The following is a 13736-nucleotide window of genomic DNA, read 5'->3' on the forward strand; positions in this document are numbered from 1 at the left end:
TATTATTTTTACTGTCTAATGCTAATTCTTCTATGGCATGGTCGACCATGCACCAAGTCTCTGTGCTGTTAATTTTAACAACATTAAGGAGTGCTTGCTGATAAAATGGAATGGACTTGTGGTCGACCGTGATGATAGACCACACCAAACATTAACTAATTTACAAGTACATATGCCTAAAAAAGAGTAAATCATGCTACACAACAGAATTAATAATTTTCAATAGACTAGAGTGAAAAAACCTCATAAGACACAAGAAATATTCTTTCTTTAAACTTATATACATGCATGTTAGGCAATGACACACATTCATACTGTAAAGATTGTGGTAGGCCAATGATGACCAAGGCTGCCTAGCCTACTCAGACTGCAAGGAAATCGTTGTTAGATTGCCTGGTCTACTGTTTATGTATGTAGGCTAGCTTTAGAATTTGTAAATAAAAGACCATGAACTATTTCTTACCTGTTTTACTTAAATTATAACTATCTTTATTTCATTGGTGAGCACAGCTTACAATATACTTTTGTAGTTTATCATTCTCCCGTATGTAGCCTAGAATATTCTAATAACATATTACTCATAAATAAATATTTGTCGTATGATTGGAAATTCCGAATTCCCTGTCGGGAATTTCCAAGAGTGTTCTTTCTGAAGAGGGCGCTATACATATTATTTTTGGCCGTGAACAATATATTCTTTTCTGATTTTATATCACAGAACAGTATTTTATTAGTCTCAGGAATCGATTTTGTTTACTGAAATAATGTTTATTTTTTAAAAAGTCTCATTGAAGAGTCTTTTTAATTTTTGCTTTTTTAGTCTGCATGGACATCATCTCTGGAAACAAAACTATAATCTGGTAATATAATGTATGTACTGTATACTAATAGATAAATGGAGATCATTTCTTTACAATCAGAAAAAAAAAGAATATAAAATAAATTATACATAAATAAAAGGCTTTTATTTTTGTTCAATGTTTGTGTTACAAAATATGGTTTTATAGCATTAGATAAATGCCGAAGCATTGTATTATTGTGTGCTGGTACTATGTTTCAGGATCAACAAACTCTAGACAGTTCTACCATACAGATATTAATATATTTATGGTTGTACCACAACATGCATGTTGATCATCAATAATTATCTAACTAAACCTAATTAGTGTATTGGTTTTCATTCAAAATCAGTATCGACAACAACAACAACTTCCTACCATTGAGTACAAATTCTAGAAGTTATGTCCTATTTACCAAAATTTGGCCTTACAGATATATAAATAAATATATATAATGGATGACAATGACAAAATGTTAATGTCAGAATAATAACATAATGATAAAATAACAGGGTTATAAACACCTGGTACTGTATTAAAATAAATATTATCTTACCGACACTGATGTAATATGGTTAAAACATTAAAGTGTTATAATAATTAGTTTATACCTCCATAAGTAAATAAATTAATTTGTATGTTAGCAATACTTTATATGCCATGTATTTTGATTGACACTAAACAATTTCACGTCAATTTTAGGAAAATCCTGGTTGATATTGGTTTAATTATTTCTATGAAAATCCTTGTTCATAGGCGTAAAGATGATTGATTCTGGTTTTCTAAGCTTGGTTTATACCAAGCTTGCACTTATAATAAAGTTTGTTCTGGTGCCTGGTCTTTTTCGGTCTTCTATACATCGTACATGTACTCCATCATTTACACTTTACAGAAAAATAATACATTTTTCCATAAAGAGTAGGTGGATTTATCTAGGCTGACCTGTTTGTCATGGGAATATATTGACCCTCAGCAGGGTAGAAAATTCAGTTTAATTAATTCTTCCAATCAAACACCTTCAAACCACCATATATAATATAGAATAGATAAATTCTTTCAAAACCCAGAAACTCTAAGAAACCAAACTAATTCTAATATGCATACTCTCTTTAACATGACTCTGAAAACCAGACATAGGCAAGGGTATCTGTTGAATGAGTTGAAATAATCACAGTGGTTTAAATCCATTGGCATTCGAAAGCCCTTTCAAGCTTTACTTAACTGCTGATCCAATCACAGCAATCCAAATCCATGAGCATGCTCCAATGCCATCATCAACTTCTCTCTCATTTTTTCTTTGCTTTCATAAAATGGTAAATCAAGGTAGTTATAACAAGTGTGAGCAGCTGGTAAGAAGTCTGTACTTCCAAATACTGGTTGGAATATCACCTTCAACTGAGACATTCCTTGCACTGGGATCCGATCACTACCTGTCAAGAATTCTGGAAGTATAATCAAAAGAAAAGAAAAGTAAACAATACCATTTCTGTATAATATTTAATTATATACTGTAATATATAAAATTATAATAGTTTTTAGATTAGTTTATACTTTTTCACTACATAAATAAAATTCCAATTTTACGAATCTATTTTAAAAATAGGAATGAAAGAAAAGAACATTAATATTCATACACTGTAGGTTTTCTCTGATGAAGCAAGATACAAGTGTGTGCTTAATAGCCATGCATGGTGTCCACAAGAGTAATATTTAAATTTATACATAAATACCATAAAAAGATATTCTCATCTATGCACTTATAGGTCTGATATTGATAATTTTATCAGAGGTAAACTCACTAGGAATAGCCACTTCAAAAAGACCAATTTATTTCAAATTTTTGAATCTATCCAATATATACTTGCCTAAGAATTTCTTCTTTTCTTTTAATGTGAGTTCATGGAAAACTTCCCAAAAGTATTTGATAGTTTTATGCTCTTTGTTATAAAGGCCTTTGTATTCCACCAGCTGTAAAGAAATTGGTATAGTATTTTATGAAATATAATATTGCAAAAGAAAATATTTCCAACTTCTTAACTTCATAATTTGACAGAACTGTTGCAGAGAAATTGTTGATGTTTACAACAATAGGGAAGATCGAATAATTAAAAAAGACATGAGAAAAAGAAACAAAATTATATATTGGATCTTACAGCATTACAAGATACAGAAATGCTTGAAAATGTCTGAATAAGTAAAACAAAAATGTTGACTGTACATACACTTTCAAATTCTTCCCAATCATAGATTTCATTGCCAATAACCAATGACATTAGTTCTTCTGGATGAAACATCTGTAGTATTGGTCCTCCACAGACCTGATGGAACCCCTCTGCAAAAGCACTATACTGCTCTTTTATTGACTCGTTAAACATGCAATCAATATACAGGTCTACAAACTCCTGCCTAAAATGTAGTATAAATCAGATATCAAGTAGATGTATATTGATATAATATTTCTGCTTATTATATTATAATTATAGTATTGTATTCAATTGCATTTGTACAATGTTTCAAAATGCGCAACTAACTTATTCTCATAAGTGACAGGAATATCCTTTCCTCCTTCCTTCAGGTCGATAGTGCATACATCTCCAAGGAATTCTGATGAAAACTGGAAAAATATTCCAAAAACATCTTGAAGATCACAATCATCATAATCCAAGACATTTTCCAGACTGGAAGTCATTTCTGGGTCTAATTGAGTGAGGTCTGATAGAAACACAGGTCTAGAGAAAATTAATAACATTTGTTTTTGTTGACTTTGTCCTGATGACCTTATAAATATTGAATTCAATCATAATGTTCTTGTATTTCTTAGAGTATACATATGCTTTTCACTATTAAAAAAAACTTAAAGTAAGTCACTTACTTATTGAGAAGTTTCTTGTAGAGTGCTAACGGAAATGGAAGTTCTACAATAACTTGGTTGTAGATTGCTAATCCACACAGTATTCCAACCATTTCAAACACTGAGTTATCTTCAAAAGACTGATAAAAATTTAGAAAGAACATGATTGTACAAACAATTACACTTATTTTGTACTTACTATTTTTATTATCATTGGTATCTTAAGATTTACCTGTGGATTGAACCAAATCCTTTCCGTTTTGCTGAACACCTTAAACATCCCAAATTTTGGATCAAGGATTTCTTTGAAAATCAGCAGAAAGAACTCCTACAAAATGTTGAGTAAGAATAACAGATTCAATGTAATTGCAGCATTTTATTACACTACAATAATTAGCTGGCTTTTAGTTCCAACTATTATTATGCACTATAACCAGCTTAGTAGTCTCTTTATTTGTAGAAAATAAATACATCGTGCTAAGCTAATCTCAATGTTTAGAAGACATCATGATGCAAGTAGTCTTTTCATAATCACTATCCATACCCATGCTGGCTAATGTCAATGGCTATTGAGAATAACTTGTTAAATGTTCAGCCACTAACTACAATACTACTATAATGCAATAGGAATATTTGTTGGGACATGGTTCATTTTTATATCAACTATATCAATCAATCAATTCAATATAATGTTATGAATGAATGTTACAACAATGAAATGACAACACCTTACCTTACAAGGCCCACCATCATCAACTCCTGGTTCTCCATCAAATTGAATCTTGAGTGGCTTTTTGAAGTCTTCTTTAAGTACACTTCTTAGCTGTTCCAGAGCACTTCCGACAATGTTCTCTCTCTCAATTGTAATGCGTAAATGTAATAGGTGCTGAAATGCTGGATGCATATGCATACTGAACATTGGAGTGAATGCAAGCTGTTGGAATATTTGCAGCTGTATTTGTTCATCCATAGCTGCCTGCAATCAAAGAAAAAATTGACAATAAAAAAAATTGGTGTATAACTTTATTTTCATCCTAATAAGTCTCAGATTATACATCTTTTCACTGGTTCTTCAGACAAAAAACAAATGAAACATTAGTGCAGGTGGGGGCTGTAAAATGGCATCAGTTAGATTTATCATATCTGCCCATATTTATATGACAATTCTGATATTAAAAACCCCCAATACTCCAGCAGCTACTACGAAATACACCTGGATATACAGTATTAATACTTATTATGAAGCCAAAAAAAACATTTCATGTCATTGGTGGAAACTAAACTATTTTTATTTTTTTTTAAAAGTGTTTATGTAATCTTAGACATTTGTCGTTATTTACTCTTAATCATATTATATACTTACCTGTTGTTGTAGAATATTATCTTGTATGATTGAATTCATTTTGACATCATTCTCCAGAACAAATGGATAATCAATCAAGTTTAAACATGGAGTCTAAAATAAATAGTTGCAACAATAACAACATTATTATATATAAAACTTTATTTTTTAGAAATAATAAACATTTTAGACAAAAATCCACATAACAGCATTCCGTTCCTAGTACAGGTGTTGTGAGCATATAACTCAACATTTTAAAAAAAACCTAAATTTTAACCTGAAATGGAAAAAGAATTATAATTTTATTGCTTTCATAAATTATTACTATTATTACTACTACTATTAGAAAGAAAAGCTTTTATTAATTTACCAACATGTTCATATTCAACCACATCAATAGATTTTTAGACTTTGGAATATAGAATGCTGCATAAGGAACAATTTCTTCCATTTCTTCATTTATCTAGTAAAAAACAAATTCAAGTAGCACTTTTTCATGAAATAAAAAGATTGATAAATTTTAAACCACATTTTTTTCAATGATTCAAACACTCTTTTTTTACTGTTTTATAAGAACTAAAAATGTTTTTTGTTTTGTTTCAGCCAAAAAATCTTTTCTTTTCATTCGTTACAGTACAGTATTTAATCCAGCCACAAAAGGCACCCTCTCATAAATCCACAGCAGAGGCTTATAAATTTGTAGATAACTTGATAGAGATGAAAGGTTAATGGCCAATCATGTCTTTCAAGTTACATTATTCAATCAAGTTATTGTTTTTACCTTATAAAGTTTCTTGAGCATATTTAAGGGAATTGATATATTCATTTCCTCTGTGAATATTAATGTCATAACAGCACTTAATTGCTTCATCACTAAATGCACAACCACATTCTTGAAAATACTTAACAGATGCTGGAAGGTTGGAGGTGAGAAATTTCCAATCCATGTATCTAAAATAAAAACAAAAGTAAACTATTTTTTTTACTATTGTTATAAAAAACTTCTTTCATTCTTTAACAACTGATGCAAAATAATATTAATTGGTTTGTAAACTTATGGTTATTGTAAACTTTGCAGACTGGGTCAGAACTTTAGCATCATGGCCAACTTTCTCAAAACCAGATACTCTTATACTCCTGGAGTGACTTGAGTAAGATTAATTCAACACATTAAACAAATGTAACATAAAATATTAGGGAAGTCACTCATACTTTTTTTTTCAATTTGACTAATTATAAATGCTGCTGATACATGTACAGTATACAGTAACAATTAACTATGAAACACACACATACCAATGACCTTTGACATTTTAGGTGAAAGATTACACAATGCTTCAGCAACAGCCAAGATAGATTGAAGGTAAAATTCTGGGTACTGCATTGTGGGACATTCCAATAGAATCATGTAGACACAAAGTGCTTCAACATCAAGTGGTGATGTCAAAAGTGTTGTGCACAGCTGACTGCTTATTGCGTGATCAATCTAGAAAAATGTTGTAATTATTTATAACTAATACTTTAATATATATGTATCATAGCATGGAAACAAATAATTAAGCCTGGAAAAAACATTACGAAGTACCTGTAGGCCTATGTTTTGTTTTGCACTGCAATTATCGCTTACAAGACATGATTTTTGTTCAATTTACTTGTAGTGCATGATGTGCGTTGGGTGGATATTGGGCAGTACTTACCCTTCCTAGATTCCTTCAAATACTAACCAACTGTGACCGAATAAATGACCTTCAAAGCTTTGCTTTGTTTGAGTTTTGAGTTTTTATTAGTCACATTAGTTGTGGTTTACTTGGCTTACATAAACTAACCTAAAAGAACAAACTGAAAACTAACCGTCTTTAGAACGATGTGTTTTTCTGACAACATTTTGAAAGCCTTTCTTGCTTTAGAAAGATCAAGTCCTGAGCTATCTTCATTACATAACCGATCACTATAACGATTTTAAAACAAACTATGTCTTATTTCAGCTACGTGGACATTGCATATAGTAAACACAGGGCAAACATATAGTAAATGTGAAGCAGTATTGTCTACTTTTTTTCTGCAAGTTTGCCCCCTACAGTAGACAAGATAATATATAGAAACACGTCGAGGGACACACAAGCTACGGCTTTATAAGTCTCAACATCAAGTAAATCAAGTAAATTATTTCATTTTTTATATTATTAACACAGAGTTGGTTGGAAAAGTATGATATTATAACAAATATTACTAAGGCAGATGTTGACAAAGTTACTGTTAAAGGATACTGTGACAAAATGCACAAGAAGTGGATGTCTGAAAAGGTTTGCCAACATTTTGTTCATACCTTGTAAAAGCATTATTCAAACATTCTGCTGATGAAAATATATTCTGTATTAGTTTTAGATTAGTACTCGTCAGCGGGTCGAGTTCTGTTATGACACCTTTATCTAGATGGTAGATCATTTCAGAACGAAACTGGTTATTTTTACCCGATATACGCTTCTTTTTTGACTGGAAAATATAAGAAAACAGGTGATCAATAGTTGTATGCAGCATCAATAGGGCAATGAATTTAGTGATGTGACTTTGTTTTTTTTTTGTGATACATTTGTACTGTGCTCTGTTTTAAAAATTAATGTATTGTTTCTTAGAATAACACAATCTATGTATATTTGTTTTCTTTTGCAAATGATATAAATAAATGGAAATGTTTCCACTGATGATGATGACATTACATAGAAAGCACATACCACAGATCCATTTGTTACTAAATAGCAGGTATTGAGTCCACCACAATAAACATTGCTGATATTAACAGTATCAGGTGAGCTAGTGGCATCAGTAATACATCTGGACAAAGAATCGTATACAAACATAGAGCTGTCATCATCATTGGACACAGCAGAGTGAGGATCATGCATTGATGTTGGACCAAATACATATAGTTTATCCCCAGTCAATATCACAGAGTGCCGTCTGAAAAGTTGTTAAGGCAAAACTGAGTGTCAACATTATTAATATTTATTTTTATATCTTAAATATATAATCATTCAATTTTATGATTCCATAGATTGTTCAAAGAGAATAAATTCACTAAACATGAAGTCACTGTTACTGAATAAAAGGTACAAACAACTTTCCCAATATCTCTTGAAAAAAAATTGTATTTATTTATTTTTTACTTTGTACAAGCGATTGTTTTGTCCTCTTCTTTGTGTATCTCCGCTATGTTTTCATTCCAAGTTTGATTCAAATCCTTAGCTAGTCTTACAACTTCTTCATTCTAAATAAGAAATACAAACAAACAAGCATTGATACATTTATTGAATATTCTTGTCAAACTTGTATATGCTGGAAATACAATACAGCCTCACTGTAGTCGTGCTAGATTGGATAGCAAATTAGAAAGGATCTAAGCCTTCTTATGGTTTCAATACACTTATTTACATTCACACCGAACCTGGATTTCGGTCCAGTGACCACAGATAAAAATTGTGAAAATGGGTGTAGTTTTTACAATAGAACCGTTCTAAAATTTATTTAGGATATTGTACAAAACATGCATTGTGCCAAACAAATTAACATATCCCAGAGTTTTAATCGAGGATAAGTGTGATTATAGCTTTATTTATTGTACAAATTATGTTAGTTTCATTTTAAAAATGTTTAAACCATAGTTATTGTACCTTTGAAAGAAACACTGAAAAGTTGTGTCCACAAGAAATGCTGGTAATTTGTTTCAGGAAATCCAATTTGTGTGGCACTGTGGAAGCTGAAACTAAAAAAAATGTTAATATTAAATGTCAATGTTGTATTGTATAAGCTAATGATTCCATATTCCAAAAAAATAGATTTTCGTGTATTTTTACTGAAATGCAAGTTGAAAATTACCAAGAGAAATCGTATTGCATTGTACTTACTGAAATTGAATTCATGCCGAAGCTCCTATGAATAAAACAGAAAAATGTATCTATTAATTATTAATACATTCAATTTAAAGGCAAACAATTGAACAAGACAACAAATTCTGTCATTTATATTTATAAATTTACTGATGCAACTAACAGGATCAAATAAAAAAATAAATATGTAAAATGGTTTACCTCAAACGATTTATTCTTATGTTCAGGCATACCTGATACAGCCTGTAAGTGGGTTTCTATCAATTTTGACACACCACCCACTAAAACTGTATCTTTCTCTGTTTTTACAGCCTGAAGTTATAAAAAGGGAGCTTATTTTATGATAATGGACAAATAGAGTTTTTCGGTATTTATCTACATGACCAAATCATTTGGTGGTGGTGCGGCATAAAGGTTTAAAATGTATTAATTCATTAGTAATATCCTATAATTTATTTCTTTTACTTGTAGGTTTCCACTTCAAATCAGATCAAGTTATCATGGCACCACAAAATCAAGATGACTAAGCTTGATCCTACCTATTTTGTGTTAATATATTATCAACAGTTTTTTTGTTGTTGGCAATATTTATGCCATGCATGGTAAATCATGGATAGTGTTTGATCAGGTAAGAATAGTATATAACCTACCTGAAAAGCAGGCAGCTTTGGTAGTTGTTTTTCAGTGGTGTCAATGTAAGCTTTGCAACCTAATATAATAATATACAAAATATAGCCTCTAAAAGATGTTTACAATTTATTGTTTGCAAATATAACATCATCATAATGATGCAAAGATGAGAATAAGCTCTTGTTAATTTATATTAAAAAACAATTTGAAAAAAATTTAGTAATAAAAACAATCATAAGTCTATATATCAATCCTAGTATTAGTAAATGATCAATCAATTATTCTCTAGCATTGTTCAATAGAAACCAAATCACTTAATTATTGTCAAGCCAATATACAGTATCGGCATGATTTAAGTTTTTATAATGGAAGTTTTTCATTGTATTTTCTTGGGAAATATTTTTATTGAAACAATAATAAAGGTTTTAACAAAAACTAAATGATATGCAGTGAATAGAAGATCAATGCATTTATTTCTAATGAAAATAAATACTTACTTTTTTCATCATATTGTCCGAGTTGATTAGAATTGTTGCATCCCCAACCAAAAACATTGCCATTGAATGTTAAGACAAGGGAATGGTTGCCACCACAGGATATTTGTTGGATAGGTAACCCAGCCAAGCAGGAGACATGTACAGGGTTGGCACAATGGTCTTGAGTAGTGCTGTAGCCTAGCTGCCAATAGCTGTTATCACCCCATGCATATAGTTTACCACCTTCATAAAAAAAGGGATTACCATTTAATAAAAAACATCTAATTTGAATCATCTGTGATACACATGTAAATTGAGAGTTTCTTATGAAAATATATACTCATGTTAATGTCATAAAATAGAACTTAATATAAGTAGCACATTGGCACATACAAAAAATATGTGACTAAATTGTTTTTAAATTGTAATTAGATATTCTATGTTTTGAAACATTATAATTTTATTAACATGATTATTTTTATTTTATTATTGAATTTGATATATTACTTTTTGCCAGAGCCAATGTGTGCTTAGCTCCACAGGCCACTTGAATAATGACTTCACTGGATAAAGACTTTATGACTCTGCAATATAAAAGCAAACACAAGTAAATATAAGTCCCAGTAATATAGGTTTAAAATATTAAGGGGGTAAAAAATGTGTAATAAAAAAATATCAAATTAGTAAAAATTGTTGCATTACTTTGGTGTTGTTCTCTTCTTTAAATGCACTTCACCATGACCACATTGACCTTCAGAATCACGACCCCAGCTCATGATTTGACCTTTGTCACTTATGACAATGTTGTGTGCATCCCCACAGGCGGCTTGTACAATAACAAATGTATCCAGGGAAGAAACATGCTCTGCAAAAAAAGAGGACAAAACTATACTTTAGGGGCATTTTGATTTCAAGGTGCAAGTACTGTTATGTCTGATTTAATAGATTTGCGCAATTTGATACATTGCATTAAATTTGATCACAAAGTAACAGAAATCATGTAGGCATACGGGGAGAATGCTCATCGTTGTAATTCTCTTGCACTTTAACTTGGAAACTACAATTTTGAAAGTAAAAATTAAATTTTTTAAAAGAAAAATACTCCATCCGACTGTGGAGCGTAGATACCTACTGTATAATAATTGTTTTATCTATTTTATTCCTCCATTCATGCCCAATTAGCTCATAACCCCTCCGCTCAAGGGGATTGATCAATATCAAATTGCACAAATCATGTACAACACAAGCAATATTTCTCAGGATTTATGGTAGGTAAATTAATCTTTATATGAAGAGATCATAATTTTGATTTCCCATTCAAGTCTGTGAAAATGTTACATATTTACTTTCAGAATAGACTGGGAGGAAATGCATACAATTAGGACAGGGAATATTGTATATAGTATACATATTTGCCTTAAAACAAATTTTTATTTAAAAGACAAACCTGGAGTAGACTTCTCTTCATTTTCACATGTGTAAACTGTTCCATCAGTCAGAACAAAGACAGTTTGGTGATTCCCACATGCTATTTGTTGAATGGAACGATTATTCAATATTTGCAACTCTTTGATGACTGGACTAGCAGCAGCATCCTGGTAATCATGTTTAACAGGATTCAAGCAGAACACTCTTGATGATGTCATTCTTCATACATCTAGAATGTCAAATACATAAAGATATTGTGGCTATTATATGGAGGAGGAAATGATACGCAAGTGGTGGTCAACTGATATAACTTCCTGTATCGGCACAGTAAACCAGAGAAGAGTGGCACCATGTGCCGCCAAACACCAGAATAAATGCAGTTTACCGGTTGACGCCAATTACCCTAGACGTATTACATATGCCCTATATAAATATATACGTCTACTTTTAATATAGGCTTATATGCAGTGACATACCATACCTTTACACCTAACATAACAATAGTGTGGTTTCACGGTCTAGCCTCCTAGGCTAGGAATAGAGTTATCTTCATCATATTCATGGCTAGCATGGCCTAGCCTGGCTGCTTTATTTATTCACGTTTTTATTTTAAAGTATGATTGACTGAATACAGTATTTCTTACCTGGCCTGGTTCATTTGTTTTATTTTGTGATATGAGCACAGCTTACAATATACTTTTGTAATTCTTTCCCACGTAACCTACTAGAACATTCTAATTATAACTCATTTTTTGTATGCCTAGGAAATCCCATATTCTATATTTGGAATTTCCCAGTCCACTTTCTGAACTGAAGAGGGCGCTACGCATTTTATATAATAAACCTTTGAAATAACATGATATGGGTGGAGTAACCAGCCTGATCAACTGGACTGTACACATGTGATGACGTTCAAAAATTAAAAATATAAAGCAAAGAAAATCAGCTAAATTCATCTGTATTTTATTTTTAAAAAGATAGCCTGTTAAAGTATAAGAGTGCAATTGCAGGTTTTGCAACATACTGTAATTATGATCTCCATGCTCGAATAGACCATGATTTAACTATGATGTGTTCACATGCACATATAGTCGCACTCCTTGGTTACACCAATCACATAAAACATAGTATAAAATAAATCTTTGAAGGCTGTTACTTTTGTTTAATGTTTGTAGTACAGATACTGCTAATTCAATGTTTTTGTTGTTCCTAAAATTCATATTACACAAATAAAGGCCAATTTACACAGAAGAGCGGTAACTGGACATTTCTTGATCAATTTAGCTGGCGATGCAGTTAATTTGAACAGTGTGTGATCAAGGTTTAAATTTGGAGCTTCTGACAACAAGACAATTCTGATTTTCAGGGTTTACAGATTTGGGACAGTTGATTGCAAAATAGGGGACATAAATTGACTTTTGTGATGTTACTTCATCAACTTAAAAACTTTGTACAAATGCAATAAAAAAAAAACTTTATACTGTATATGAAATTACTTCTTATCTCTGCTTCTAATTAGTATATAATAAAAAACAATAAAACATTTGTTTACTTTTCTGATTATTCATACATTTTTAAAATTGTAGAAAATAGAAATAGCAATCCCATAGGAATTATTATTAACACAAGTCTAAATAGTGAATGTTACACAACTCAACTACAAGACTTTTTTAGAAATACCTACTCTAAAAAAAAGATATTTTTAAAGTAGGTATTTCTAAAAAAGTTGATTTTCAGAGCACATGTGTGTTACTATGAAAGTGTAGGGGCAGGCGGTCTTCCGTTTTGACATCTAAAATTAAATTATGAACTACTTTTTGATATCTATTTATTTTTACGGATATTTATTTAATATCAGCCATTCGTGGATCACCCGACATACTTCAAACAATGAAATGCATACCTAATCATGTTAGATTAAATATTTCGAAATGAATTATGTCATTGTTCCTGCTGACATAATTATTGTCAACAAATTTAATCTTAATGTTAAACTACACTTTTTGTACTTTATTAGGTAGATTAATGGAACTTTCGGTTTGTGTGTTAATAGCACCGTATTTAAATGATACATATACCAATATTAGAAATTTAAATAAAAATAGTGTTACAAAGAGCAGCAGGTTATAATTAACATATAATTCATTGTTACACATGCCAATAGTAAACATAATATTAAATATTCAATTCTTGAAATTTAACAACAAACAAAACAACCAGACTTCCAACAAATGATTGGTTCCAATTGCCAATCTCTTCAAAATTCCATGATCAAGCTCTTAAATT

The 13736-nt window shown here is 30.8% G+C and overlaps 1 protein-coding gene across 1 annotated transcript; it reads right to left on the minus strand.

Annotated features, from left to right (window-relative positions):
- Nucleotides 1–1036: 1036 nt before the first annotated feature.
- LOC144845366 (putative E3 ubiquitin-protein ligase HERC3) lies at nt 1037–12256 on the minus strand. The gene is made up of 24 exons (XM_078702643.1): nt 12095–12256; nt 11470–11679; nt 10725–10887; nt 10530–10606; nt 10044–10265; nt 9567–9625; nt 9118–9228; nt 8935–8959; nt 8701–8792; nt 8197–8297; nt 7765–7990; nt 7359–7525; nt 6884–6980; nt 6329–6518; nt 5814–5983; nt 5403–5495; nt 5054–5146; nt 4424–4666; nt 3923–4018; nt 3712–3830; nt 3371–3568; nt 3062–3245; nt 2705–2807; nt 1037–2281 (listed from the first exon to the last, which is right to left on the minus strand). Exons 2-24 carry the CDS (start codon nt 11666–11668, stop codon nt 2073–2075), a joined length of 3237 nt encoding a protein of 1078 aa, XP_078558769.1. The 5' UTR covers nt 11669–11679; nt 12095–12256; the 3' UTR covers nt 1037–2072.
- Between the last annotated feature and the right edge of the window lie 1480 nt (nt 12257–13736).

The sequence above is a fragment of the Antedon bifida genome, chromosome 6, assembly GCF_963402885.1.
Source record: "Antedon bifida chromosome 6, ecAntBifi1.1, whole genome shotgun sequence".
Lineage (NCBI taxonomy): Eukaryota > Metazoa > Echinodermata > Crinoidea > Comatulida > Antedonidae > Antedon > Antedon bifida.